Below are 27,614 nucleotides of genomic sequence, written 5' to 3' on the forward strand. Positions count from 1 at the left end.
GAGATCCGGGGGGAGGGGCTTACGCACGTGGGAGTGGGGCTTGGCCATGAGGGAGAGGAGGAGGCGGAAGGCGTCGCGGACGGCGCCATCGGAGGCGCGCACCGAGGACTTGATGGCGCGGAGGAGCGCGGGGTCGACGGAGGGGGCCGTGGTGGAGGTGGCGCGGTCGATGAGGGCAGCGACGGAGGAATCCGCCGCCGGGGTGGAGGGGGAGGCGCTCGGGCCCTGCTCGGACGACGGCGGCCGGCCGGAAGCACGCGGCATCGCGGCGGTTTGGTGTGGTGGCGTGGCGGGCGGAGAGCCGGGCGCTGATTGATTGGCTTTGCGGTTGAGGGCGGTGAGCTGCCGTTCGCCGGGCCGAGCCGGTTCGTCCGAGTCAGTTCGTTCCAGGGGGGGTGATGAGCTGAGGTTTTGTTCCACAGCCTGCATGGTAGAAAAATTTGAATTTCAAATATTTTTTGAATGGTGAACAAAAATTTAAATACATTATGTAATTCCTTTATTTATAAATTTTTAACAATTTACGGGATTATGATTTTTTTTTAAAAATAAGCATTGGGAATTCTGAACATTTTTTAAAAATGTATTTGTTTTGAAATTATGAACATTTTTAAATTATGAATTGTTTTTTTAAATTTCCATTGTTTTTAAAAAAATAATCGAAATTTGTAATTCTGATTTCCATTTTTGTGAATATGTAAACAAATTCTAAATACTTTTAAAAAAATTAATCAAAATTTGTAATTCTGATTTTTTAGAAAGCATTTTAAATAATTGAAATTCTGACTTTTTTGGGAATTTAGAAAATTTTAGAATTATGAACAGTTTTTGAAAATTTAAACCAATTTTGGAAATCTGAACATTTTTTTAGAATTTAAACAAAGTTTGAAATTCTAAAGATTTTTCGAGGGTCAGGGCGAGCATGGCTGCCTCCATGCACCCTATATGGGCGTGCTCAACTCAACATGGCTGAGATGCCTTTTGCATGAGATGGGCATAGTCGAGGTGAGCCCAGACACCCTGCCACACAGGCAAAAGTGGATTCTATAGAGAACTTTTGAGCTCATGCCCCTCCATGCACCCTACCAGACACACCTAGAGTGTTCTCGATGTCGATGATGTACTTCGAGCCGGGAGCTCCTATTCCACGCGCTGCACGTGTATAGAAGGGATTAGCAATTTATCACCATATCCTAAAAAAAGCACCAAGAAAACAGGTCTTCTCACAGCACCATGGAGTAGCTCCACATATCTGCCTCCCACCTCATCTTCTTGCTAGCATTATCCTTTCTTCGCAACAACAACAGCTAGCATCAGAAAAGGCCCAAGAGATCAAAATCGGACAAGAATAGAAGGAGGGAGATAGAAATCGAGTGAATTAAAATTACCTGGTGCACTTCTTGCAGCTTCCTTATGGCGATGGCGGCTTCTAGTTGCAACATGTCGATCTCAGCTCTCTGACGTCTGTAGCCGAACAACTAAGTTGCTCTTCACCATGCCTCTCATCTTGGTGACATGCACCTGTCGTCTCTACTAGATTTGGGGCTGGTGGGAAGGCCTCTTGGGAGGTCAAGGCTGAGCGGCTGAAATAGGGCGAGGTAGTACGCGCCAAAGGGTAATGGGGAGACAACAGTGCCTGCACATACGTCGCCCGACAAGGGTGTAGGCAGCTTGCCCCAAACTAGTGGAGTGGCATATGTGCGATGGATGGCGCCCCACTGTGGTGGCTGATTGGGGTATGGTTTTACCACTCTGGGCTGCTGTTGCAGATGGGGCGACGACTCCTAGCCCGTGGTGGGAGGAGAAGTATGCCGGGTGGTTCCAGATTTGGGAGAGGGTTATGCAGATGGAGACCGGTGGGTTGGGTGAGAAGGTGGAGGACGTGGGAGAGTTATTTCTCCAATTTATTTTTCGCTAACTTGAACGTGGGGTATTTTTCAGCAATTTATTTTCTTCGTCGGATCGTAGGAGGGTTGGGATGTTTAAACCATCATGATGACGGCGGTAGGTCCTCTTTAATAATATAGATATATCTAATCTTAGCAAGCTGCTGGCCCATGTGGCTAGCCGGTAGAGAACTCAACCTTCAGGTCGGGAGGCTTGATTCCCATCGCCGCTCCTTATTTTCAGAAAAAAAAACGTACCTTAAGAAAAAATAGGGCCGTTCCCTTGTCAACTTTCTCATTTATTTTTAAAAAATACATGTAAAAATTTGTCCAACAAATTAGTGTAGGCTAAGGAGTTGCGTGCGACACCAAATTGAGGGAAGATAATTTGATAGTAGATCCAGTGAGGCCGTAGACATCGTATGACACTGACGCTCGTCGGTCAAACAAAACAAAATGAACAAACGCGAATCCTACTCGGCGCTCTACGCGCCCCTTACTTTGTTATCCGTAGGTGGTGCCCACACGCGTTTCACTTGGGTCGGCCCATGTAACCACTAGTTTTGTGATGCTTTGGGCCGGTTTTCTTTGTGTTTTTTTTGCTGGTTTTTCTATGTTGTGAGGCCAGTTTTTCTTTGGGTTCTTTTTAAGATTTTTTTTTTATCCTTTTGTTTTCAGTTTTATATTGTGATCAGTTTGCAAATGTGTGAATATTTTTAAAATTCATATTTTTTTCAAATATTTAACTTATTAAAATTTATGAACTTTTTTCAAATGCGTGAACCTTTTTCATACCCACGAACATTTTTCAAATGCGTGAAATTTTCTCGAATCCATGAACTTTTTCCAAATCTGCCTTTTTTTCAAATTTCATGAATTCATTTTTAAAACATAATTTTTTTGGAAATTCATGTTTTTAATTTTAGAAACTTTTTAAAAATTTGAACCTCTAAAAATTAAGCATCTTTTTTCAAGTCCGAGAATTTTTTCAAATTGGTGATTTAGAAAAATGTGAACTTTCTAATGATGTGTCCTCCTCGCAAGCCCCCTCTAGTTTTCTCTGAACGATCAAGCGATCCAGTGCCAGAGAGCGAGTTGGTCACTTTTTTTTCAGGAGAAGCAGGGAGTTGGTCGAACTACCCAGTCCACGATCGAAGGTGTTTTGATGGGCCTAGCCAACTGGCCATGCGCATAACCGCCTTAGCTGTTTTTTTTTTTCATAACCGCCTTAGCGCGCTGACGAAACCGACATTGTATATTGATCTCGTATCTCCACCAACGATCAATATCAGAAGATCAGATCAGGCAAAGAAAAGTCTCCACGAACGATCTCTTGTGTGCGCGGCTTTGATGGATCCCGCGACCGCGATGATGGCCTGGCCGCGGCAGTCCGGCTCTGGCCTGGCGGAGCTCGCCGCCCGCCTCACCAAGCGCCTGGCCGATGCAAACCCTAGCACCAACCTCGTCTTCTCGCCGCTGTCCATCTATGCCGCCGTCGCGCTCCCGGCGCCCGAGGGGACACCCTGGGCGAGGTCCTCCGCTTCCTCGGCGCACGCTCCCAGGAAGAGCTCGAGGTGTCTATCTCGCGCATGGCTGACGACGCGCTCCAGGACCTGTCGGCATCCGGCGGCCCCAGCGTAGCGTCCGCGTGCGGCGTCTGGAACGACAAAAGGCGGCCGCTGAAGCCGGCTTACCGTACAGGGCGGAGGCGGGCACCTTGGATATGAGGGAGAACGCGGCGGCGCAGCACATCAATGCCTGGGTCGCCGAGGTCACCAGGAACCTCATCAAGGACGTCGTCTCTCCACAAACCATTGACTCGCCGACGTCGTGCTCGCTAACGCCATATATTTCAAAGGCAAGTGGAACCTGCCGTTCGACGAGAGGGACACCAGAGATAGGCCGTTCCACCGGCTTGACGGAACCGCCGTCAACGCGCCCTTCATGTACAACCCCGCTCGCCACTTCATCGCCGTGCACGACGGGTTCAAGGTGCTCAAGCGGCAGTACAAGATGTCCTCACAACGAGGATGTCAACCGTACCGGCCGTGGACGGCAGGCACGCAGTACTCCATGTGCATCTTCCTGCCTGACGCGTACGACGGTCTGTGGAGCCTCATCGACCAGATAACCTCCCGTCCGGGCTTCGTGCATGATCACCTGCCGGCGATCCCCGTCAAGGTAGGTCACTTCGGCGTTCCCAAGTTCAAACTTGATTTCACAAGCAAAAACGCCGAGATCCTCAAACAGCTGGGCCTCGTTCTGCCGTTCAACATGGGTTCAGACCCGTCGGACATGGTTGAGGACAGAGGACGACGGCACCGGCTTGCCTTTGGTGGTTCGTGACGTCATCCATAAGGCTGTCATCGAGGTCAACGAGGAAGGGACGGAAGCCGCAGCTCTCACCATGATGATTGCGGCTCCTGGAGCTGCTCCCATGGCAATGCCGGAGCCGAGGGTAGATTTCGTCGCTGACCATCCTTTCGCGTATTTCATAGTCGAGGAGGCGTCCGGCGTGATCATGTTTGCAGGGCATGTCGTCGACCCTAACAATGGCAGCGGCCCTGCCCCTGTGCGGACTAGGAAACGGAAACATGAGGGTGCACTTATTAACAAGGAGCGGCTACCTGCTAGAAGATTCGAGTTGTTGCCGGTGACCAGAAACCCGCCGGCGCAGTTCGACACAATAGGCCTGACTGGCTCCAGTGGCCTGGCAATGCTCGCCGCCAGGCTCACGAGGCCCCTCGCCGAGGGGAGCACGGATGGCAATCTAGTCTTCTCACCGCTGTCCATCTACGCTGCTCTCGCGCTCCTTGCCGCCGGTGCCCGGGACGCCACACTGGACGAGATACTCCGCGTCCTAGGAGCGAGGACGCGCAGCGAGCTCGAGAACTTCGTGTCGCGCTTGGCAGCCGACACGCTCCAGGATAGGTCCACCTCATTAGATGTGTATAGTCTCTTTTCGGTATATCCTCAATGTATAAGGGGTTTTTTGCATTTTACCATACATGTATATGTATTGGCCTTTGGCCCTCAGTAAAGCCAGCTGCTATTCATCCAATATGGTATCAGATGCAAGGTTACCCTCTCCACCTCGCACGATGCAACTCCGTGCCTGTACCTAGTCTCCCTCGCCCTCACCCGCCGCCGGCGTGAGCTGCTGTCCGGTCGCCGTCGCGCCCTGTCCGTCCACGCCGTCGCCTTCCCGGTCTGCCTCCTCTCCGTCCGGTCACCGCCGCGCCCTGCTCCGTCCAGCCAGCGCCGTTCCGGGCCTGCCTCCTCCCCGCCTGGCCGCCACGCCCTGCTCCGTCCAGCCGGCGACGTCCTAGGCCTGCCCCCTTCCCGCTCGGCCGCTGTTGCCCCTAGTCCGGCCGGCCCGCGTCGTTCCCGGACCCACTGGCTGTCGCTGCACGTTCCGCTAAAGCTGCCGCACTCGTGCTCCAGCCGCGCGCGAGCCAGGCCTCCTGGTCGCTCCTGATTCGGGGCTGCTGCCTCACCCGCTCGATCCCGATCCGGAACTCCTGCCTCGAGTGAGCGGGTCTCTATTCCATCCCGATTCAGATTCAGATCGGTTGACTCCAGAAAAAAAGGAAGGCAGAAACAACAAAAAGGGATATCTCAGTATGTCATCTTCGGGCTATGTGGCTGTTCCTCGCTGCTCGGAGATCTTTGATGGCACCAACTATGCCGACTTCGCCGGTTTCATGCGTATTCATATGCGCGGCCTTCTGTTGTGGGGTGTTCTCTCCGGCGAGGTACCCTGTCCGCCGTGCCCTGTTGCTCCGGTGGCGCCTGTTCCGCCAGTACCGCCGGTGATTGCTGCTGATGCTTCTCAGGCTGATCGGGATGCAGCCAAGACTCTTGATGATGTTGCAGTTGATACTTATGATCAGCAGGTATCTGCCTATTCTGATGCTCTTTCTGTCTATCGGGATGATTTGTCTACTTACACTCAGTGGTGCAATGATGATGCTCGAGCGGCTGTTGTTCTCACTGCGAGTGTCCTCCCTTAGTTTGCTTCGGAGTTCATGGGACTTGGCACAGTTGCAACGATGTGGTCTTATCTATGCCGGCGCTATCAGCCCTCTGGTGATGCTCTCTACCTATCTGTGGTGCGTCAGGAGCATGCACTTCAGCAAGGTGATTCTTCTGTTGATGAGTTCTATTCACAGTGCTCTGTCATCTGGTGCCAGCTTGACTATCTTCGGACAATTGTTTGTGGAACCTGTCGCTGCTGTCAGACTACTCGGTCTGATCTGGAGTTTCAGCGGGTTCATGAGTTCTTATCTCGTCTTCGGTCTGAGTTTGAGCCTCGACATGCTCACTTGCTTGCTCGCGGTCATGTTCCTATCTCGGAGGTACTTGCCGAGCTTCGTGCTGAGGAGACTCGCCTTCGCTCTGCTGGGTTGCTTCTGGTTCCGCCAGTGCTGGCCGCCCGAGCTCCTGTGTCGTCTGCTCGCCTCACTGTTCCTGCCTACTCCTCCAGGGGGGTCAGCCGTCCTCCTTATGCTGAGAAGGGCACGTCGCGCCGTGACACCTTCTGTGGTTACTGCTCCCAGTCAGGTCACCCAGAGTCTGATTGTCGCCAGAAGAAGCGAGACCAGAGGCGCTCCCCTTCCAACGGGACTCCTGTGTCTTCCTCGACTCCGTCCCTCACTAATTAGGACATTGTACGCCTCAAGCGTCTTCTTGCTTCATCCGGCTCCTCGTCGACTGGTTCTGCTGCTGCAGTGACTACATCCCCTTCATCACCATCGCAGCCACCTACACAGTCAGGTACATCTTCGTGGGTTCTAGATTCTAGAGCTTCTTTTCATATGTCTTCTGATTCTTCCGCGTTGTCTTCTCTTCGACTCTTGATTCGCCTGTTAATGTTCTTACCGCCGATGGCACACCTCTCCCTGTTGCTAGTCGTGGTATTCTTTTCACTCCTTCATTTTCAGTTCCGAGTGTTTCACATGTTCCTCGCCTTACCATGAATCTTTTTTCCGCTGCCAAACTTACTGATTCTGGTTGTCGTGTCATTCTTGATACCGACTCTTGCTCTATTCAGGATCGCCGCACCAAGGCTTTGGTTGGTGCTGGCCCTCGGCGCCGTGAGTCGGAGGGTCTTTGGGAGGTTGACTGGCTTTGTGTTCCTTCCGCTGCCACCACTTCTGCCAGCTCCCATGCTCTTGCCGCCTCGTCGTCTGCGTCCTTCTAGCAGTGGCATCATCACCTTGGTCACCTCTATGGCTCTCGCTTGTCTTCTTTAGTCCGCCAGGGCCTCTTAGGGTCTGTATCTGGAGATGTTTCTTTACCTTGTAATGGTTGCAGACTAGGCAAACAGACCCAGTTACCTTATCCCACCAGTGAGTCAGTATATCAGCGTCCTTTTGACTTAGTTCATTCTGATGTTTGGGGTCCTACTCCCTTTGATTCGAAAGGTGGTCATCGCTACTATGTTCTGTTTATTGATGATTTCTCTCGCTACACTTGGCTCTACTTCATGAAATCTCGTGGTGAGGTTCTCTCTATATACAAATGATTTGCCGCCATGGTTCACACCCAGTTTTCCATGCCCATTCGTACTTTTCGTGCTGACTCCGCTGGAGAGTTTATCTCCCAGCTGTTGCGTGGTTTTCTCGCGAAACAAGGAACTCTTGCCCAGTTCTCATGTCCTGGTGCTCATGCTCAGAATGGCGTTGCTGAACGTAAGCATCGTCATATGCTTGAGACGGCTCGTGCGATGATGATTGCTGCTTCTCTTCCACCCCATTTTTGGGCTGAGGCTATTTCTGCATCCACCTATCTCATCAACATTCAGCCATCGACTGCCTTGCAGGGTGGTATTCCTCTGGAGTGTCTCACTGGTCGCTCTCCTGACTACTCCGCTCTCCGTATGTTTGGATGCGTGTGCTATGTTCTTCTTGCCCCCCGAGAACGAACCAAACTGACTGCTCAATCGGTTGAGTGTGTTTTCCTTGGTTACAGTGATGAGCACAAGGGCTATAGATGTTGGGATCCTGTAGGTCGTCGCTTGCGCATCTCGTGTGATGTGACTTTTGATGAGTATCGTTCCTACTACCGATGTCCTTCTTCCTCGAGTTTCTCTGTGGACGATCTCGCTTTCCTTCTCCTTCCCGATACACCTTGCTATGTGCCTTCTGTGTCATCTGTTCCTCTGCCATCTCTCCTTCCTTCTCCTTCACCATCGACCCCACCTTCTCCATCCTTCTCCTCCACCTCTTCACCCTCATCCCCAGTTCGTCGCCCTCTCTCACCATTCTCTCTCCACTATACTCGTCGCCCTCGTCCTGAGGATGTCTCATCTGACGTGCCTTCCACCTCTGGTGCACCTCTTCTCACCCCTCCCCTGGTTCACAATCTCCGAGCTCGCCCTCGCCCCCCGCTTGATCGCTACTCTCCTGATCGGTATGGTCTCTCTGTCATTGCTGAGCCCACTTCCTATCGGACTGCCATGACTCAACCTGAATGGCAGCTTGCGATGGCCGAAGAACTTGCTGCCCTTGAGCGCTCTGGCACATTGGAGCTGGTTTCCCTCCCTCCCGGTGTTCGTCCCATCACCTGCAAGTGGGTCTACAAGATTAAGACTCGCTCCGATGGTTCTCTTGAGCGCTACAAAGCTCGTCTTGTGGCCCGTGGTTTTCAGCAGGAGCAGGGACGAGACTATGATGAGACATTCGCTCCTATGGCTCACATGACCACTGTCCGCACTCTCCTTGCTGTGGCTTCTGTTTGTCAGTGGTCTATCTCTCAACTTGATGTGCAGAACGCCTTTCTCAATGGCGAGCCGCGTGAGGAGGTTTACATGCAGCCACCACCGGGGTATTATGCTCCTGACGGTATGGTCTGTCGACTTCGCCGCTCCCTCTATGGACTTAAACAGGCCCCTCGCGCTTGGTTTGAGCGTTTCGCCTCTGTGGTGACTGTTGCTGGTTTCTTGCCCAGTGATCATGATTCCGTGTTGTTTGTTCACACGTCTCCTCATGGTCGGACTCTTCTCCTTCTTTATGTTCAATACGTGCCTTGCTGCCCCTTCTGTCACTGGGTAAGGACACCGCAAGATCGAACCCAAAGCTAAGCACTTCTCCCATGGCAAGAACTACCAATCTAGTTGGCCAAACCAAATGGATAATTCGAAGAGACTTGCAAAGATAACCAATCATACATAAAAGAATTCAGAGAAGATTCAAATATTATTCATAGATAGACTTGATCATAAACCCACAATTCATCGGTCTCAACAAACACACTGCAAAAGAAGAAGATTACATCGAATAGATCTCCACAAGAGAGGGGGAGAACATTGTATTGAGATCAAAGTTTTAGATAGCGCGCTAAGCCTCTTAGCGTCGGCCTGACCAAGAGCTATGAAACGCTATAGCGCAGCTATAGCGTGCTAAGCCCCATTTAGCGTTTCAGTATAAATCAATAAAAAATGAAAAAATAAACATAGAATCAGTCATCAACTTGACATATATATACTTGAAAATGGACATATATCAACTACCATACAGCCAAGTTAATAGAAAAATGATACTGTATTATGTAGTTCCTACCATACTCATGCAAACAGCCACATAACATAGTATTATGTAGTTCCTACCATACATAATAAGGACATATATCAGGAGATGGTTCAATTCATTACATAACAGAGCAATGTTTGGCATAGCAACTAGCAACATACCACCAGCACACTTTGAATAACAAAAGTGGTACATAAACAACATGAGATGGTCCGGTTTATAAGTTCAGCCAACTAACTTGACATAGCAACATAACAACATACCACCAGCACACTTTGAAACAACAAAAGTGGTACACCCAACCATGCAATTAATCCGAGTCAGCAAAGGCCGAGGGAGACTCATCTTCTGATTCCGACGAAGAAGAATTGGAAGAGGCAGAAAGTATAGCTTCCTCATCGACACTATTAAGGAGAGATTGCAAGCTCTTCTTCCTCTTCTTTCTAGGAGGCGCAGTAGGCCTCTTCTTCTTTTTCCCTTGTTCTTGTGATGTTGAAGCTCTCTCTTGTTGAGTTTGATCTTCATCACCAACATGTTCAACAACATTATCATTTCCAACAATGCCGGTGATGAACTCGTTATCCTCGTCCTCAAGAACATCAACGATTGTCTTCTCTATTGGGTCTCTACTCTTGTTCTCTCTCTTATGCTTCATCCTAGAGTTGAACTTGATAAATACAAGATCACTCATCCTATCATGGAGTAGCCTGCTGCGTTTCTTTGTATGAACCTATGTAAGTGAACAAAATCAAGTATGGAACACATGGCCTCAATGTGAGAAGTGCAAGGAACTATATTTTGTACTTGTGAACCTTGTAATTGTCTTTCTTACTTGTTCAAATGCTGACCAATTTCTCTCACAAGCTGAGGAGCTACATGTCAAACTCAAAATCTTCATTGCCAAGTCCTTCAACAGGGGTGCACATGTGCCATAATTCAGCCACCATTTTGCTGCATTAAGACATTGAAACATTATATTAGTTAGGCAAGTACAAAGAGGGGAGACAGAGGAAGTGTTATGAAATAACATCACAAGATTTCAGCAAACACTCACCTGGAGAAAAGTTTTTCCTTTTTCTCTGTCGTACAGCAATGTCCATTCCAAAGGAATCTTCCTCCGCCTCGTATTTGTCGAGTTCATCAATAAGCTCATCTTGAGTTTTTTGAGCTTCAATCATCCTTGTGATGCAATGGACCACGGCTGCTCTAAATGATCCATCCCTCTCTATCACAACCTTGTTTGGATAATAATAATAGGGGTTCAGAAAGTACCCAGCCAAATGTAATGGCGACTTGAGTTTGCTGTCCCATCTCTTGTCAATGATATCAATAACACATTTGAAGCGACTCTCGTCATTATCAAAACTTGCAGCAATTTCCTTTTTTGCATCCAACATACAACCATATAAGAATCCCATTGCGGGCACATCACTATCCATTCTTCTTAGCACATTAGCCATTGGCTCAAAGTAGTTGACAGCAACGCCAACACCTTTCCAGAAGGCTTCCAATTGCACCGTTTTGTGAGCCATCTTCCCCTTGTCCTTCTCTAAGTAACCCATTTCATGTAGCTCATCCAATCTGAATAGTTTAAGCATTTCCTTCTTGTTGTCTTGCAAGCTTTTAAGATTGAGATAAGCCGTGGCAAACCTAGTAATACCTGACCGTACCAAGTCTTTCCCAAGTGTTTTCCTCATCAGAGATAACACCCTTGTGTGAGCATACAAGAACACCGTTACTTGTCTTGCTTGGGTAATTATTTTGTCAACCGATCCAAGCTTCCCTATGTCCTCCAACATGAGATCAATACAATGGGCTGCACATCCATTCCAAAAAATGGAAGGTCGCTTTGCTTTCATTAGACTTGCTGCTGCTACATTGACACTAGCATTGTCGGTCACCACTTGAACGACTTTGTCTGCCCCTATATCTTCAATGCAATTATCAACGAGGTCAAAGATGTATTTGCCATTTTTTTGGACAGATGAACAATCAACTGAATTCAAGAATATGACTCCTTGAGAACTATGCACAACTAGGTTCATTACCCCCCCTGCCCTTTTTATCTGTCCATGCATCTGTCATTACGGTACAACCTGTGTGCTCCCATGCTTGCTTATGTGGTTTGAATGAATCTAACACCTTCTTCTTCCTTTTCTGCAAGAATGGTCCACTCATCTCATATGCAGTAGGCCCATCAAAGTTTGTGCCAACATCTCCAATGGCCTGAAGCATACATGCAAAGCTAGGAAGTGTGACAGTGTTATGTGGGATGCTAGCTTCATAGAAAAATTGACATATATATCCACAAGCTCTATCCCTCCTCTGTTGTCTTTCCTGAGTTGACAACTTCGACTGAACCTTTTCGGATTCACAATTTCTTTTTTGCTTCCTCTTGACAGTTTCTTCTATACTAGGCTTGCAGAATTTGTCCATAGGGCCACCCATTGAGCTGCTTGTGCCTGGTTTTGACCTCAAAATCACAACCTGATTGCCATCTTCTTCATCAGTTCCTTGTTCTCCATCGGAGTGATCTAAGTCAACACTAGATCTGAGCGCCTCCAATCCCTCGATCTTTTTTTTCCTTCAACTCAGCACTCTTTAGGAGCAAAGCTATCATCTCCAGCCTGACATCACTAGGAACCTTCTTGCATGGTAAGACACCACAATTTGTTATTTGTGAAAGGTGAAACTTTATCCTTGTAATGCCAGCTGTGCATATCTTGCCACAAAAGTTGCATCGCTGCCAATGCTTCTTGTTCACATCTGGAAGAGTGCAATACTTCCACGCAGGGTCATCCGAATCAACTTGAGGGAGTGCAGGTGCTGCTACTGAGGCAGTGCTTGAGCCACCAGCACCTATGCAGATTAAGGCAATCCAGAGTACGTGACAGAAAAATGTACATCAGTAGCAAATAAACTTTCAATGTATCTGTATTCTGTATATAACTGAAAACTTCAGCAGATTCCTATAGTAGTACAAGCATCCACAAGAAGAGATAACAAAGGATAGATGAGCTTACCTGCTGACGGGATTTGCTGGCTCATGGTCGCCTTGTGGATGCGGTCGTCGCCGTCAGCAGAGGAAGTGGCCAGGAGGGAGCAGCCGAGAGGAAATGTCCGAGAGCTGCGCCGCCTGGTGGAAGGAATACCCCGTCGCTGGAGGGAGTGGCGAGGAAGGTCAGTCGCCGGAGTGGCAGCTCGAGGCCCTCGCCATGGTTGGTCGTTGGTCGGCCGCCGCCATGATCCTGTTTGAGATGAGGACGGGAGTGGGGATAGGGTTTCGCTCGAGAGGAGGGTTGGGGGCATAGTATTCGACTATTGGTAGGCTTGGGCTTTGGCCCGCGTAGCGATTTCATTTTGGGCCGAAAATTTTAGGTCAAAGACGCGGGACGCTAACGCTAGAGGCCCAATTTTCAGCGCTAAATGACATCTAGCGCGCTATTAGCACGCTAACTCTTCGTACGTGAAATCGAGCTTCGCGTAGCGCACCACAGTCAGGATGCGTGTAGCGCCGCTATAGTGCGCTATCTAAAACTTTGATTGAGATCCAAAAAGAGAGAAGAAGCCATCTAGCTAATAACTATGGACCCGAAGGTCTGAGGTAAACTACTCACACTTCATCGAAGGGCTAGGATGATGTAGAAGCCCTCCGTGATGACGACCCTCTTCCGGCGGAGCTCCGGAACAGGCCCCAAGATGGGATCTCGTGGATACACAAAGTTGCGGCGGTGGAATTAGGTTTTTGGTTCCTGTTCTGATTGTTTGGGGGTACGTGTGTATATATAGGAGGAAGAAGTACGTCGGTGGAGCACCGAGGACCCCACGAGGCAGGGGGCGTGCCCTAGGTGGGGGGGGGTGCGCCCCCACCCTCTGGCCTCCTATTTGACTCCCTGGAGTAGGGTCCAAGTCTCCTGGATCACGTTCGGTGAGAAAATCACATTCCCGAAGATTTTATTCCGTTTGGACTCCGTTTGATATTCTGTTTCTCCGAAACACTGAAATAGGCAAAAAAAAAACAGCAATTCTGGGTTGGGCCTCCGGTTAATAGGTTAGTCCCAAAAATAATATAAAAGTGGAAAATAAAGCGCAATATAGTCCAAAACAGTAGATAATATAGCATGGAGCAATCAAAAATTATAGATACGTTGGAGACGTATCAGGCATCCCCAAGCTTAATTCCTGCTCGTCCTCGAGTAGGTAAATGATAAAAAGAGAATTTTTTATGCCGAGTGCTACTTGGCATAATTTCAATGCAAATCTTCTTAATTGTGGTATGAATATTCAGATTAGAGAGATTCAAGACAAAAGTTTATATTGACATAAAAATAATAATGCTTCAAGCATACTAACAAAGCAATTATGTCTCAAAATAACATGGCCAAAGAAAGATATCCCTACAAAATCATATAGTCTGGCTATGCTCTATCTTCACCACACAAAGTATTTAAATCATGCACAACCCCGATGACAAGCCAAGCAATTGTTTCATACTCTAACTTTTTCAATCTTCATGCAATACATGAGCGTGAGCCATGGATATAGGACTATAGGTGGAATAGAATGGTAGTTGTGGAGAAGACAAAAAGGAGGGGAAGATAGTCTCACATCAACTAGGCGTATCAACGGGCTATGGAGATGCCCATCAATAGATATCAATGTGAGTGAGTAGGGATTGCCATGCAACGGATGCACTAGAGCTATAAATGTATGAAAGCTCAACAAAAGAAACTAAGTGAGTGTGCATCCAACTTGCTTGCTCACGAAGACCTAGGGCAATTTGAGGAAGCCCATCATTGGAATATACAAGCCAAGTTCTATAATGTAAAATTCCCGCTAGTATATGAAAGTGACAACATATGAGACTCTCTATATGAAGAACATGGTGCTACTTTGAAGCACAATATATGAGACTCGCTATATCATGGTGCTACTTTGAAGCACAAGTGTGGAAAAAAGATAGTAGCATTGCCCCTTTTTATTTATTTTCTTTTTTTTGGGCATTTTTTTCTTTGGCCTTTCTCTTTTTTTGGGACAATGCTCTATTGAATGATGATCATCACACTTTTATTTATTTACAACTCAATGATTACAACTCGATTCTAAAACAAAGTATGACTCTATATGGATGCCTCCGATGGTGTACCGGGATATGCAATGAATCAAGAGTGACAAGTATGAAAATATTATGAACGGTGGCTTTGCCACAAATACTATGTCAACTACATGATCATGCTAAGCAATATGACAATGATGAATGTGTCATGATGAACTAGATGGTGGAAAGTTGCATGGCAATATATCTCGGAATGGCTATGAAAATGCCATAATAGGTAGGTATGGTGGCTGTTTTGAGGAAGGTATATGGTAGGTGTATGATACCGGCGAAAAGTGCGCGGTATTAGGGAGGCTAGCAAAGGTGGAAGGGTGAGAGTGCGTATAATTCATGGACTCAACATTAGTCATAAAGAACTCATATACTTATTGCAAAAATCTAGAAGTTATCAAAGCAAACTATTACGCGCATGCTCCTAGGGGGATAGATTGTTGGAAAAGACCATCGCTCGTCCCCGACCGCCACTCATAAGGAGGACAATAAATAAATAAATTATGCTCCGACTTCATCACATAACGGTTCACCATACGTGCATGCTACGAGAATCACAAACTTTAACACAAGTATTCTTTAAATTCACAACTACTCAACTAGCATGACTTTAATATTATCACCTTCATATCTCAAAACAATTATCATGCTTCAATCTTTTCTTAGTATTCAACACACTCAAAATAAAGTTTCACAAATCTTAAATACCAAGCATATTATTATTAAGCAAATTACCATGATATTAAGAGACTCCCAAAATAATTTAAGCGAAGCATGAGAGATCAATAGTTTCTTTAAAACAAATCCACCACCATGCTCTAAAAGATCTAAGTGAAGCACATAGAGCAAAATTATAATGCTCAAAAGATATAAGTGAAGCACATAGAGCAAAACTACTTAGCTCAAAAGATATAAGTGAAGCACATAGAGCAAAACTACTTAGCTCAAAAGATATAAGTGAAGCACATAGAGCAAAACTACATAGCTCAAAAGATATAAGTGAAGCACATAGAGTATTCTATCAAATTTTAATTCATGTATGGCTCTCTCAAAAAGTGTGTACAGCAAGAATGATTGTGGCATACTAAGACACAAAGACACACAAATAATACAAGACTCTCCAAGCAAAACACATATCATGTTGGTGAATAAAAATATAGCTCCAAGTAAATTACCGATGGAAGTGGACGAAAGAGGGGATGCCTTCCGGGGCATCCCCAAACTTTGACTTTTTGGTGTCCTTGGATTATCCTGGGGGTTCCATGGGCATCCCCAAGCTTAGGCTCTTGCCACTCCTTGTTCCATGATCCATCAAAAGAATTCACCCAAAACTTGAAAACTTCACAACACAAAACTCAAAATAGAAAACTCGTGAACTCCGTTAGTGAAAGAAAACAAAAGACCACTTCAAGGTACTGTAATGAACTCATTCTTTATTTATATTGGTGTTAAACCTACTTTATTCCAACTTCTCTATGGATTATAAACTATTTTACTAGCCATAGATTCATCAATATAAGCAATCAACACACGAAAAACAGAATCTGTCAAAAACAGAACAGTCTGTAGTAATCTGTAGCTAGCGCAAGATCTGGAACCCCAAAAATTCTAAAATAAATTGCTGGACGTGAGGAATTTATCTATTAATCATCTTCAAAAAGAATTAACTAAATAGCACTCTTTAAATAAAAACGACAGCAGCTCTCGTGAGCGCTAAAGTTTCTGTTTTTTTTACAGCAAGTTCAACAAGACTTTCCCCAAGTCTTCCCAACGGTTCTACTTGGCACAAACACTAATTAAACACAAAAAAACACAACCAAAACAGATGCTAGATAATTTATTTATTACTAAACAGGAGCAAAAGGCAAGGAATAAAAATAAAATTGGGTTGCCTCCCAACAAGCGCTATCGTTTAACGCCCCTAGCTAGGCATAAAAAGCGAGGATAGACCTAAGTATTGTCATCTTGATTCTTAATTCTTTTAGCGATGTTATGCTCAAATCCGGGAGGTTCCTTACGTTTCCCTTCATATTCAGAGGTCTTGAGATCTAAAGAATACAACCGCTTATTGCAAAGAGTAATCAACATATTCATGCGGTGAAGATTTACGCTAACGCTCTTAAGAGGTTCAAGAGATTTCTGTAAAATCTTAGTTACTTCGCAAATTTTCTCAAAAACTTGCGTTTTCTCTTGGGTATGATGGGGCCCCTTCTGTTGAGGTAAAGTTCCTACTATACCTTCTATAATTTCATGCGCGATACTGGTATCAATTTCAATAAAATTGCCTTTGGCAACACAATCCAAAAGTTGTCTATGAGACATATTAAGCCCAACATAAAAGTTGCGAAGCAAAATTCTGAAATTTACTTCTATGGTGCATTTACGATAAGATTCCATCATTCTAAACCAAGCATCCTTTAAGTTTTCTCCTTGCTTTTGTTTGAAGTGAAGGACTACAAACTCGGGAGACATAGGAGCAGAAAGAGGACTAGCCATGACGACAAACAAACAAACTAGCACGCGAGCAAACAAGAGGCAAATAGAGAGGGAGGATAGAGAGAGAGAGGGCGAATAAAACGGCAATGGTGTAGTGGGGGAGAGGAAAACGAGAGGCAAATGGCAAATAATGTAATGCGAGAGATAGGGGTTGTGATGGGTACTTGGTATGTTGACTTTTTGCGTAGACTCCCCGGCAACGGCACCAGAAATCCTTCTTGCTACGTCTTGAGCTTGCGTTGGTTTTCCCCGAAGAGGAAGTGATGATGCAGCAGAGTAGCATAAGTATTTCCCTCAGTTTTTAAGAACCAAGGTATCAATCCAATAGGAGGCCACGCTCAAGTCCCTCGTACATGCATAAAACGATAGCTACTCGCAACCAACGCGATTAGGGGTTGTCAATCCCTTCACGGTCACTTACGAGAGTGAGATCTGATAGATATAATATTTTTGGTATTTTTGGTATAAAGATGCAAAGTACAAAGTAAAGGCAAAGTAAAAAAGCAAAGCAAGATTAAAGTGATGGAGATTGATATGATGAGAATAGACCCGGGGGCCATAGGTTTCACTAGTGGCTTCTCTCAAGAGCATAAGTATTCTACGGTGGGTGAACAAATTACTGTTGAGAAATTGACAGAATTGAGCATAGTTATGAGAATATCTAGGCATGATCATGTATATAGGCATCATGTCCGTGACAAGTAGACCGAAACGATTCTGCATCTACTACTATTACTCCACTCATCGACCGCTATCCAGCATACATCTAGAGTATTAAGTTAAAAACAGAGTAACGCCTTAAGCAAGATGACATGATGTAGAGAGATAAATTCATGCAATATGAAATAAACCCCATCTTGTTATCCTCGATGGCAACGATACAATACGTGCCTTGCTGCCCCTTCTGTCACTGGGTAAGGACACTGCAAGATCGAACCCAAAGCTAAGCACTTCTCCCATGGCAAGAACTACCAATCTAGTTGGCCAAACCAAACGGATAATTCGAAGAGACTTGCAAAGATAACCAATCATACATAAAAGAATTCAGAGAAGATTCAAATATTATTCATAGATAGACTTGATCATAATCCCACAATTCATCGGTCTCAACAAACACACCGCAAAAAGAAGATTACATCGAATAGATCTCCACAAGAGAGGGGGAGAACTTTGTATTGAGATTCAAAGAGAGAGAAGAAGCCATCTAGCTACTAACTATGGACCCGAAGGTCTGAGGTAAACTACTCACACTTCATTGGAGGGGCTAGGATGATGTAGAAGCCCTCCGTGATGACGGCCCTCTTTCGGTGGAGCTCCGGAATAGGCCCCAAGATGGGATCTCGTGGATACAGAAAGTTGCGGCAGTGGAATTAGGTTTTTGGCTCCTGTTCTGATTGTTTGGGGGTACATGTGTATATATAGGAGGAAGAAGTACATCGATGGAGCACCGAGGGGCCACAAGGCAGGGGGGCGCGCCCTAGGGGGGGGGCGCCCCCCACCCTCGTGACCTCCTCTTTGACTCCCTGGAGGAGGGTCCAAGTCTCATGGATCACGTTCGGTGAGAAAATCACGTTCCCGAAGATTTTATTCCGTTTGGATTCCGTTTGATATTCGGTTTCTCCAAAACACTGAAATAGGCAAAAAATAGCAATTCTGGGCTGGGTCTCCGGTTAATAGGTTAGTCCCAAAAATAATATAAAAGTGGAAAATAAAGCCCAATATAGTCCAAAACAGTAGATAATATAGCATGGAGCAATAAAAAATTATAGATACGTTGGAGACGTATCAATCATCACTGGTGACGACTCTGACTACATTGCCTTTGCTAAGGCTCGCCTTCACGACCAGTTCCTCATGACTGATCTTGGTCCTCTTCGCTATTTTCTTGGGATTGAGATCTCCTCGACCTCTGATGGCTTCTACATCTCTCAAGAGAAATATATTCAGGATTCTCTTGCTCGAGCTGCTCTCAGTGATGACCGCACTATTGTGACTCCTATGGAGCTCAACATTCAGCTTCGTGCCTCTGATGGTGACCCTCTTCCTAATCCCACTCACTATCATCACCTTGTTGGTAGGCTTTTCTATCTTGCTGTTACGCGTTCGGACATCTCCTATCCCGTTCACATCCCGAGTCAGTTTGTTTCAGCCCCCACCTCTGTCCACTATAGTCACCTCCTTCGTGTTCTACGATATCTTCGTGGCACGATCTCTCAACGTCTTTTCTTTCCCCGCTCCAGTTCTCTTGAGCTCCAGGCTTACTCTGATGCTACCTGGGCTAGTGATCCCTCTGATCGACGCTTGCTGTCTGCTTACTGTGTCTTTCTTGCTGGCTCTCTTATTGCCTGGAAGACCAAGAAACAGACTGCAGTGTCTCGCTCGAGTACAGAGGCTGAGCTGCGTGCCATGGCTATGTTGACAGCTGAGGTGATCTGGTTACGATGGTTACTTGAGGATTTTGGTGTGTCTGGTACTACCTCGACTCCCATACTGTCAGACAGTACTGGTGCTATCAGTATTGCGCGTGACCCGGTGAAGCACGAGCTCACCAAGCACATCAGTGTCGATGCCCACTTTGTGCGTGCTGCTGTGGAGGATCAGACTCTCGCTCTTCACTATGTGCCCTCTGAGTTACAGTTGGCTGACTTCTTCACGAAGGCACAGACTCGAGCGCAACATACCTTTTTCCTCTCCAAACTCAGTGTTGTTGATCTACCATGAGTTTGAGGGGGGGGGGTGTTAGATGTGTATAGTCTCTTTTCGGTATATCCCCATTGTATAAGGGGTCTTTCTGCACTTTACCACACATGTATATGTATTGGCCTTTGGCCCTCAGTAAAGCCAGTTGCTATTCATCCAACACACCTCGGGCGGTCCCCGCATGGCGTTCACGTGCGGCATGTGGAGCGACCTAATGCGGCCACTGAAGTCGGCCTTTCGTGAGGCTGTGGTGGGCACGTACAAGGCAGAGGCTAGCACCTGTTAGAGAATATCTGTATCCCGTAGTAATCTCAAACTCTCTTCCTATTCCTTATTCTACTCGATCTCCTGTAACTTCTCTTGTACGCCAAGCCAAGGCTACTGCCCACATCAATATATATGAGACGCGGCTCCCATCGAGGGAGTAGGAACGCTTCCACGAAACCTTTCATGGTAATCAGAGCCACATCTTCCCATACATCTAGCCATATACCAAAAACCTAGATCACACATCATCGTCTCCAATGTCTTCCTCAGCCGGCGTCGCCCTCAACCTCGGTTCGCCGCCATCTGAGAAGCTTACAAGAGAAAATTATATCCTCTAGAAGACGCAGGTTCTCCCGGCCCTGCGAGGCGCGCAGGTCACGGGGCTCCTGGACAATTCTGACGCCGCTCCGCCCAAGATGACGGAGATCACGAAGGCAGACAAGACTACGGCCCTTGAGCTGAACCCTCTGTACGGGCCCTGGATCGCCAAAGACCAGCAGGTCCTGTCATACCTCCTCAACTCTATGTCTCCAGAGATTCTAGCGCAAGTCGTTGGAAAGGACTCCACCTTCGAACTCTGGACAACAGTCACAAATCTCTTCGCCTCGCAGTCGCAGTCCCGGATCACCAACCTGAGAATTGCAATCACCAATACCAAGAAGGGCACCATGTCAAGCTCGGCGTACATGGCAAAGATGAAAGGACTCGGGTATGAACTAGCTGCTGCTGGGCGTCCCGTATCTGATCCGGAGATGGTAGACTATATCCTTGCAGGGCTGGACCGCGACTATGATTCTGTGGTAGCGGCAATCGGCGCTGTCAAGGGCACTATTACCGCGGATGATCTGTTCGCCCAAATTTCTGCTTTTGACCAGAGGATGGAGATTCTAGGCGACTCGTCCTCAGGCGGTTTTCACTCATCTGCAAACGCCGTCTACAGAGGACGAGGTCAGTCCCGTGGCAGGTCTCGCGGGCGAGGAGGCAGGGGGCGCGGCCGTGGTGATCGCGGTGACCGCCAGCCCTCTCCTGCCAATAGAGGCGGCGGCTTCAGAGGGCGCCCTCGATAGCAACAACAACAGCAGGCGCATGAGGAGCAACATGACTATCCTGAATGTCAGATTTTCTACAGACATCATCCAGGAGGTGCACGTGTCTGCTGGTGGCGTTATGAGGAGAACGATTAAGAAGAGAAGGAGGCGCATGCCGTCTCCTACGGCGTGGATACCAACTGGTACGCCGACAGTGCTGCAACAAATCATATCACATGAGAACTTGACAAGTTAACAATGCGGGAGAAATACAACGGAGGCGACCAAATTCGCACGGCAAGCGGTTCTGGTATGAATATCACACATATTGGTAGTTCAATTATTAAAAACCCCATGAAAAATTTGCACTTGAAAGATGTCTTGCATGTTCCTCAAACATCCAAAAATCTTGTTTCCGTTCATAGATTCACTCTTGATAACAATGTTCTTACAGAATTCTACCCTTATTTTTTGTTGGTTAAGGATTTGAGAACAAGGAGAGTCATTCTTAGAGGACGGTGCGTGGGAGGCCTCTACCCACTCATATCATCATCATCATCTTTCTGGTCCAACAAGCAAGCAAACATTGTCACCAAGCCATCATCATCAAGGTGGCATAGTCGTTTAGGTCATCCATCTTCAGTCATAGTTAAATATGTTCTTAGCAAAAATAAACTCTCTTATGAGAATAGTGTTGAGTCAGTTTGTGATCCGTGTCAACAAGCAAAAGGTCATCAATTACCTTACCCTATCTCTACTAGTGTGTCTACTGCTCCCCTTCAACTTATATTTTCAGATGTATGGGGGCCAGCTCCTACCTCAGTTGGTAGATTTTCTTACTATGTAAGCTTTATTGATGACTATAGTAAATTTACTTGGATTTACTTGTTAAAGAAACAATTTGATGTATTCCAAGTCTTTATCAATTTCCAAAATCTTGTTGAACGTAAACTGAACTCCAAGATCATTGCCATGCAAAGTGACTGGGGTGGTGAGTATGAAAAATTGAATTCTTTCTTCCAAAAACTTGGTATATCACATCATGTCTCTTGCCCTCATGCTCACTAACAAAACGGATTTGCTAAGAGAAAGCATCGTCACATAGTTGATATGGGGCTAGCATTGCTAGCAAATGCATCTATGCCACTCAAATTCTGGGATGAAGCATTCTTAACTGCCACATATCTCATCAACTTGCTTCCAAGTAAAGTCATCAAACTTGAAACACCCATCACACGACTCCTTGGTGTTACACCCAACTACACATCTCTTCGTGTTTTCGGTTGTGCATGTTGGCCCAACCTTAGACCCTACAACACACGCAAACTCGCTTTTCGCTCAAAAAAATGTGTCTTCTTAGGCTATAGTCCCATACATAAAGGGGTTAAATGCCTTGATGTTCCTACTAGTAGGGTCTACATATCCAGAGATGTTGTCTTTGATGAGTCCGTGTTTCCGTTTGTTTCTCTTCATCCCAATGCCGGTGCACTTCTCCGCAAGGAAATTCTCCTTCTTCCCCCACATCTTCGGTCTTTTGATCATGAGGGCGACAGTTGTACTAATCAAAGTGATGATATTTCTGCTGGTACTGGTCCTTCTTTGTTGCCTGTGCAGGTCCCTGGTGAAAACGGTGCTCAAAATGATCAAAATTTCGAAAATATAGCTCAAGATGATCTTATATTTCATGCCGAGGAAGAAGACGAACCTGGCACAGATAGCGAGGTTGATTCGGCGGCTCCTGCAACTCCTGTACGCCTGCAAACCTCGGATCACGCGAGGAAATCAGCCTCGGATCGCGCCCCCACCGGCTGCAGCGCTGATTCGAGGGAGGGCCACTCCCGCACTGCCACGACAGGCGGGACCAGCCGCGGGGCCGGATCCCCCTCGCCCAGCGTGCGCCTGCAACCGCGGTCGGGCGGGGGATCTACTGTGCCGGCTCGGGCGGTTGGCACCCGTGTGCGGTCAGAGGAGGCGGCCACACCAGCGGCTACATCAGATACTACGGGATCCTCTACGCAGGAGGCAACAAATTCATCTGTGTCAGCGCATGCAGCAGATTCTTCAGGATCTTCTGCAGCGAGTGTTCCTGTGATCCAGCCAGCTTCCTCACGAGTGATGACCCGGCTACAAAAGTTATACGAAATCCTAAAATAAGAAAAGATGGAACTATACCATATGGAATGTTGTGTATTTCAGGAGAACCAACAACATTGAGTAGTGCACTTGATGATCCTAAGTGGAAGAAGGCAATGGATGAGGAATACTCTGCACTTATGAGGAACAAGACATGGCATCTTGTACCAAATCAGAAAGGTAAAAATATCATCGATTGCAAATGGGTATACATAATTAAAAAGAAGGCAGATGGCTCCATTGACAGGTACAAGGCACGTCTAGTTGCAAAGGGCTTTAAACAACGTTATGGTATTGATTATGAGGACACTTTTAGTCCTATTGTGGAAGCTGCAACTATCAGACTTTTGCTAGCCATTGATGTATCCAGGGGTTGGAGCCTACGACAGCTAGATGTACAGAATGCATTTTTGCATGGTATTCTGGAAGAGGAAGTGTTTATGAGACAACCACCTGGTTATGAGGATAAGAAGTTACCACAACATGTTTGCAAGCTTGATAAAGCACTCTATGGTTTGAAACAAGCACCCAGAGCATGGTATTCCAGGTTGAGCTTACAGTTGAGATATCTTGGCTTCATTGCCTCCAAGGCTGATACATCTTTGTTTATTTATAACAAGGCTGGAGTGGTTATTTTTGTGCTTATATATGTTGATGATATCATAGTTGCAAGTTCTTCACAAAATGCTATTAATGCACTCCTGCATGATCTGAGCTCAGAGTTTGCCTTGAAGGATCTAGGTGACTTACATTTCTTTCTCGGTATTGAAGTCAAGAAAACTCAAGATGGTATTGTGTTAAATCAGGAGAAAATATATCATTGAGCTTCTTTCTCGCATGGGAATGAAAGATTGTAAGCCAGTTCCTACACCTTTATCTTCCTCAGAAAAACGCTCAGCATATGAAGGTGTGCCACTTCAGGAGGAGGAGAGCACAAGGTATAGGAGTACTGTGGGAGCATTACAATATCTAACTCTCACACGTCCAGATATCTCGTTTGCTGTCAACAAGATTTGTCAATATTTGCATGCACCTACTTCTGCACATTGGTCACCTGTTAAGAGAATTGTAAGATATGTGAAGCATATTATGGGAACATGACTTCATTTCAAACGTTCTAATTCCTCTCTTGTGAGTGCATTCTCTGATGCTGACTGGGCAGGATGCAGTGATGATAGAAGATCAACTGGAGGTTTTGCAGTATTGTTTGGGTCTAATCTTGTTTCTTGGAGTGCTAGAAAGCAAGCCACTGTGTCACGGTCAAGCACAGAAGCTGAATACAAGTCCTTGGCGAATGCAATTGCTGAGATCATTTGGGTTGAATCACTTCTTGAGGAGTTGGGAATCAAGAAGAATCGTATCTCATGTTTATGATGTGATAACTTGGGAGCAACATATTTATCTGCAAATCCAGTGTTTCATGAAAGAACAAAGCACATAGAAATTGACTTTCACTTTGTGCGAGAAAGAGTTGCAGCAAAGAAACTTGAGATACGGTTTATTCCCTCCAAAGATCAAGTAGCAGACGGTTTTACAAAGGCATTATCAGCAAGACCATTTGAGGAGTTCAAGAGTAATCTTAATTTAGGATAGTTGAGATTAAGGGAGGGTGTTAGAGAATATCTGTATCCCGTAGTAATCTCAAACTCTCTTCCTATTCCTTGTTCTACTCGATCTCCTGTAACTTCTCTTGTACGCCAAGCCAAGACTACTGCCCACATCAATATATATGAGACGCGGCTCCCATCGAGGGAGTAGGAACGCTTCCACGAAACCTTTCAATACCGTTGACTTCCACGACGCGCCGGAGGAAGCGCGCGGCCAGATCAACGCGTGGGCGGCTCAGGCGACGAGGAACCTTATCGACTCGGTCCTCCCAGAGGGGTCGATACACCGAAGGACCCAGGTCGTGCTCGGCAACGCAATGTACTTCAAGGGCATGTGGGAGGACCAGCCGTTTGACATGAGAGATGAGACACACCACGCACAAGCCCTTCCACCGGCTGGACCGCGGCCAGGTTGACGTACCCTTCATGCAGAGCCGGGACTCGCAGTTCGTTGCCATGCACCACGGGTTCAAGGTGCTCAAACTCCGGTACAGGATGGGGGCGCTAGATCACGAGGGCACCACAAAACATCCTCCTCCATTGGGCCGTCCTGATTCTGATCCCTACAACTACAATGGTGTTGGTGCTGCTCCGTACATCCATCCCGGCCCTAGTGCTGCATACAACCGTGGGGGTGGGGGTCCGTCTCCAAATTATTTTCCCGTCAGACCTCACCCATACTCCCACCAACATTACTATCCTCCTCCGTTCGGCAACTCCTTCTCTCCCCACACCTATCCGAGGCCATATCCTCCTTATGGTGCACTTGGCCCCGTTGGCTACCCTCCTAACCCCTACTTCCCCCGCCATGATGCATTTGGCAACAGCTACTACGCGCCTAATACATGGGCAGGACATGCTTATCCATCCCCATCCCAGTGTGCAGCTGTTCCGTGGGTGCGCTCCGGCTCTGACTATACCGGGCCAACACAATTCTCCATGTGCATCTTCCTCCCGGATGCCTACGACGGCCTATGGTGGCTGCTACTGCTAGACATGATGGCATCCCGGCCTGGGTTCCTGCACGACCACCTGCCGATGCAGCGAATCGCCCTCCGCGAGCTCCGGATGCCAAAGTTCAAACTGTCTTTCCACAACAGTGTGGCCGCCGTCCTCAAGAAGCTGGGGCTCCAGCTGCCGTTCAGTGAGCACGGCGACCTATCTGACATGGTAGAGGAAGACCGCTATGGCTTGCCGATAGTGGTGGGGGATGTCATCCACAAGGTTGTCGTCGAGGTAAACGAGCAAGGGACTGAAGCTGCGACGGTCACCACCGAGTGCGGCTATGGAGGATGCAGCTGATTGCCGCCGCCATCTCCACAAGTGGGTTTCATCTTCGACCATCCGTTTGCCTACAACATAATGGAGGAGGTGACACTAGTAGAAAAAGGGTCATTAGTCCCGGTTCATAAGGGCCTTGCCGCTGGCTAGAGCTCCACCTTTAGTCCCGGTTGGTAACATCAACCGGGACTAAAGGTAATTTTTTTATTTTTTTTCTCGATTTTCAAATTTCTGAATTATTTTATAATTTAATCTCTAATCACCCACCCCTCATCACTGCTCAATTTAACCTCTAATCTCTAATCACCCCTCATCATTCCAAATCATCTAACTTCCCGATCGGTCACCCATCCCTCTCACTACTCCAGCCCGAGCAGGCTTAACTTTCGGGTTCTATTCTCCTTCGTTTTCAAGTCTGCACTTGTTATTTTCCTAACAATAGTAAGATGTAAATCCTATTAACCCTTGGGACTTTAGCTTGAGCATGAAGTCACACATTTCACTGTTTGAGTTTGAAACTATTATTGTACAAAACAATAATTATTTAGTAACACTAATATTTCTTGAATAAATAGTTTGGCCATAGTTTGACCACAGTTTGACCAGATTTGACCAAAATTCAAAAAAACCGAAATAATTATTTAGTAACACTAATATTTCTTGAATAAGCAGTTTGACCATTGTTAGACCATAATTTGACCAGATTTGACAAAAATTCAAAAAAACTGAAATGATTATTTAGTAACACTAATATTCTTGAATACTTATTTAATAACACTAATACTTCTTGAATAAAGAGTTTGACCATAGTTTGACCAAATTTAACGAAAATACGAAAAAAACTGAAATTTGAGCATAACTTTTTATCCTTTTAGAATTTGAGAATTCTAAAAATTTGCAAACAGGCCGTAGGCAAAGGGCATCACACCCTCTAGTCTCGGTTCGTGTCTCAAACCGGGACTAAAGGGCTCAGGTGAACCGGAACTAATGCCTTAGCCGCACGAACCGGGACCAATGCTCACATTAGTCCCGGTTCATGACTGAACCGAGACTAATGTGAATATTGCCCTGTGACCAAAGCCCTGTTTTCTACTAGTGTGACCGGCACAGTTGTGTTTGCAGGGCACGTCCTAGACCCCTCCAAGGAGTAATAGCTAGCTGTTGAGGTCAACCAACACATTTTTGTCTTTTTTCATTCAATCCATAACTGCTCTGCTGCATACGAGATTGCGAACCCTGCTTATGACGAATTTATTTATACGAATGACTGTTTTTCACATTGTGCTTCAGTTTGATTATATTTAAGAGATGTCTTCCTTGTATATGCATTGTGCTTCAGTTTAATAATCAAGACAACTTGATTATGTCCACTTTAGATAGAGTTTTTGTTTCTGTTGATTGGGATGGGATTTTCCTTGGGGCCTCTATCAAAGCCCTACCCAGAGTGGGGAGTGATCACACTCCTCTAGTATTCAATACTACTTCTGGGCTCTCGAACCCTACTTCTAAATTCTTTAGATTTGAAAAATGGTGGCTTAATATTCCTGGTTTTGATGATGTTATTCATAAAGCTTGGA

General features: G+C 46.4%; 1 protein-coding gene and 1 pseudogene across 5 annotated transcripts in view; one reads left to right on the forward strand and one right to left on the reverse strand.

Annotated features, from left to right (window-relative positions):
- LOC119270341 (UV-stimulated scaffold protein A homolog) overlaps positions 1-300 on the reverse strand; it is a 9,654-nt gene extending 9,354 nt beyond the window's left edge. For 4 of the 5 annotated variants that reach the window (XR_005134063.1, XR_005134062.1, XR_005134061.1 and 1 more), the window contains exon 1: positions 28-300. Coding sequence is in view for 2 of the 5 variants with exons in the window: in XM_037552349.1 (XP_037408246.1) it covers positions 28-264 (237 nt within the window). In the remaining 3 variants the exon portion in view is untranslated. Of the gene's footprint in view, positions 1-23 lie in introns of all 5 variants that reach the window. The other variant, XM_037552350.1, reaches the window with a different exon arrangement.
- Positions 301-3,254: 2,954 nt separating this feature from the next.
- Positions 3,255-27,342, forward strand: LOC119273013 (annotated as a pseudogene).
- Positions 27,343-27,614: the final 272 nt, after the last annotated feature.

The sequence above is a fragment of the Triticum dicoccoides genome, chromosome 3A, assembly GCF_002162155.2.
Source record: "Triticum dicoccoides isolate Atlit2015 ecotype Zavitan chromosome 3A, WEW_v2.0, whole genome shotgun sequence".
Classification (NCBI taxonomy): Eukaryota; Viridiplantae; Streptophyta; class Magnoliopsida; order Poales; family Poaceae; genus Triticum; species Triticum dicoccoides.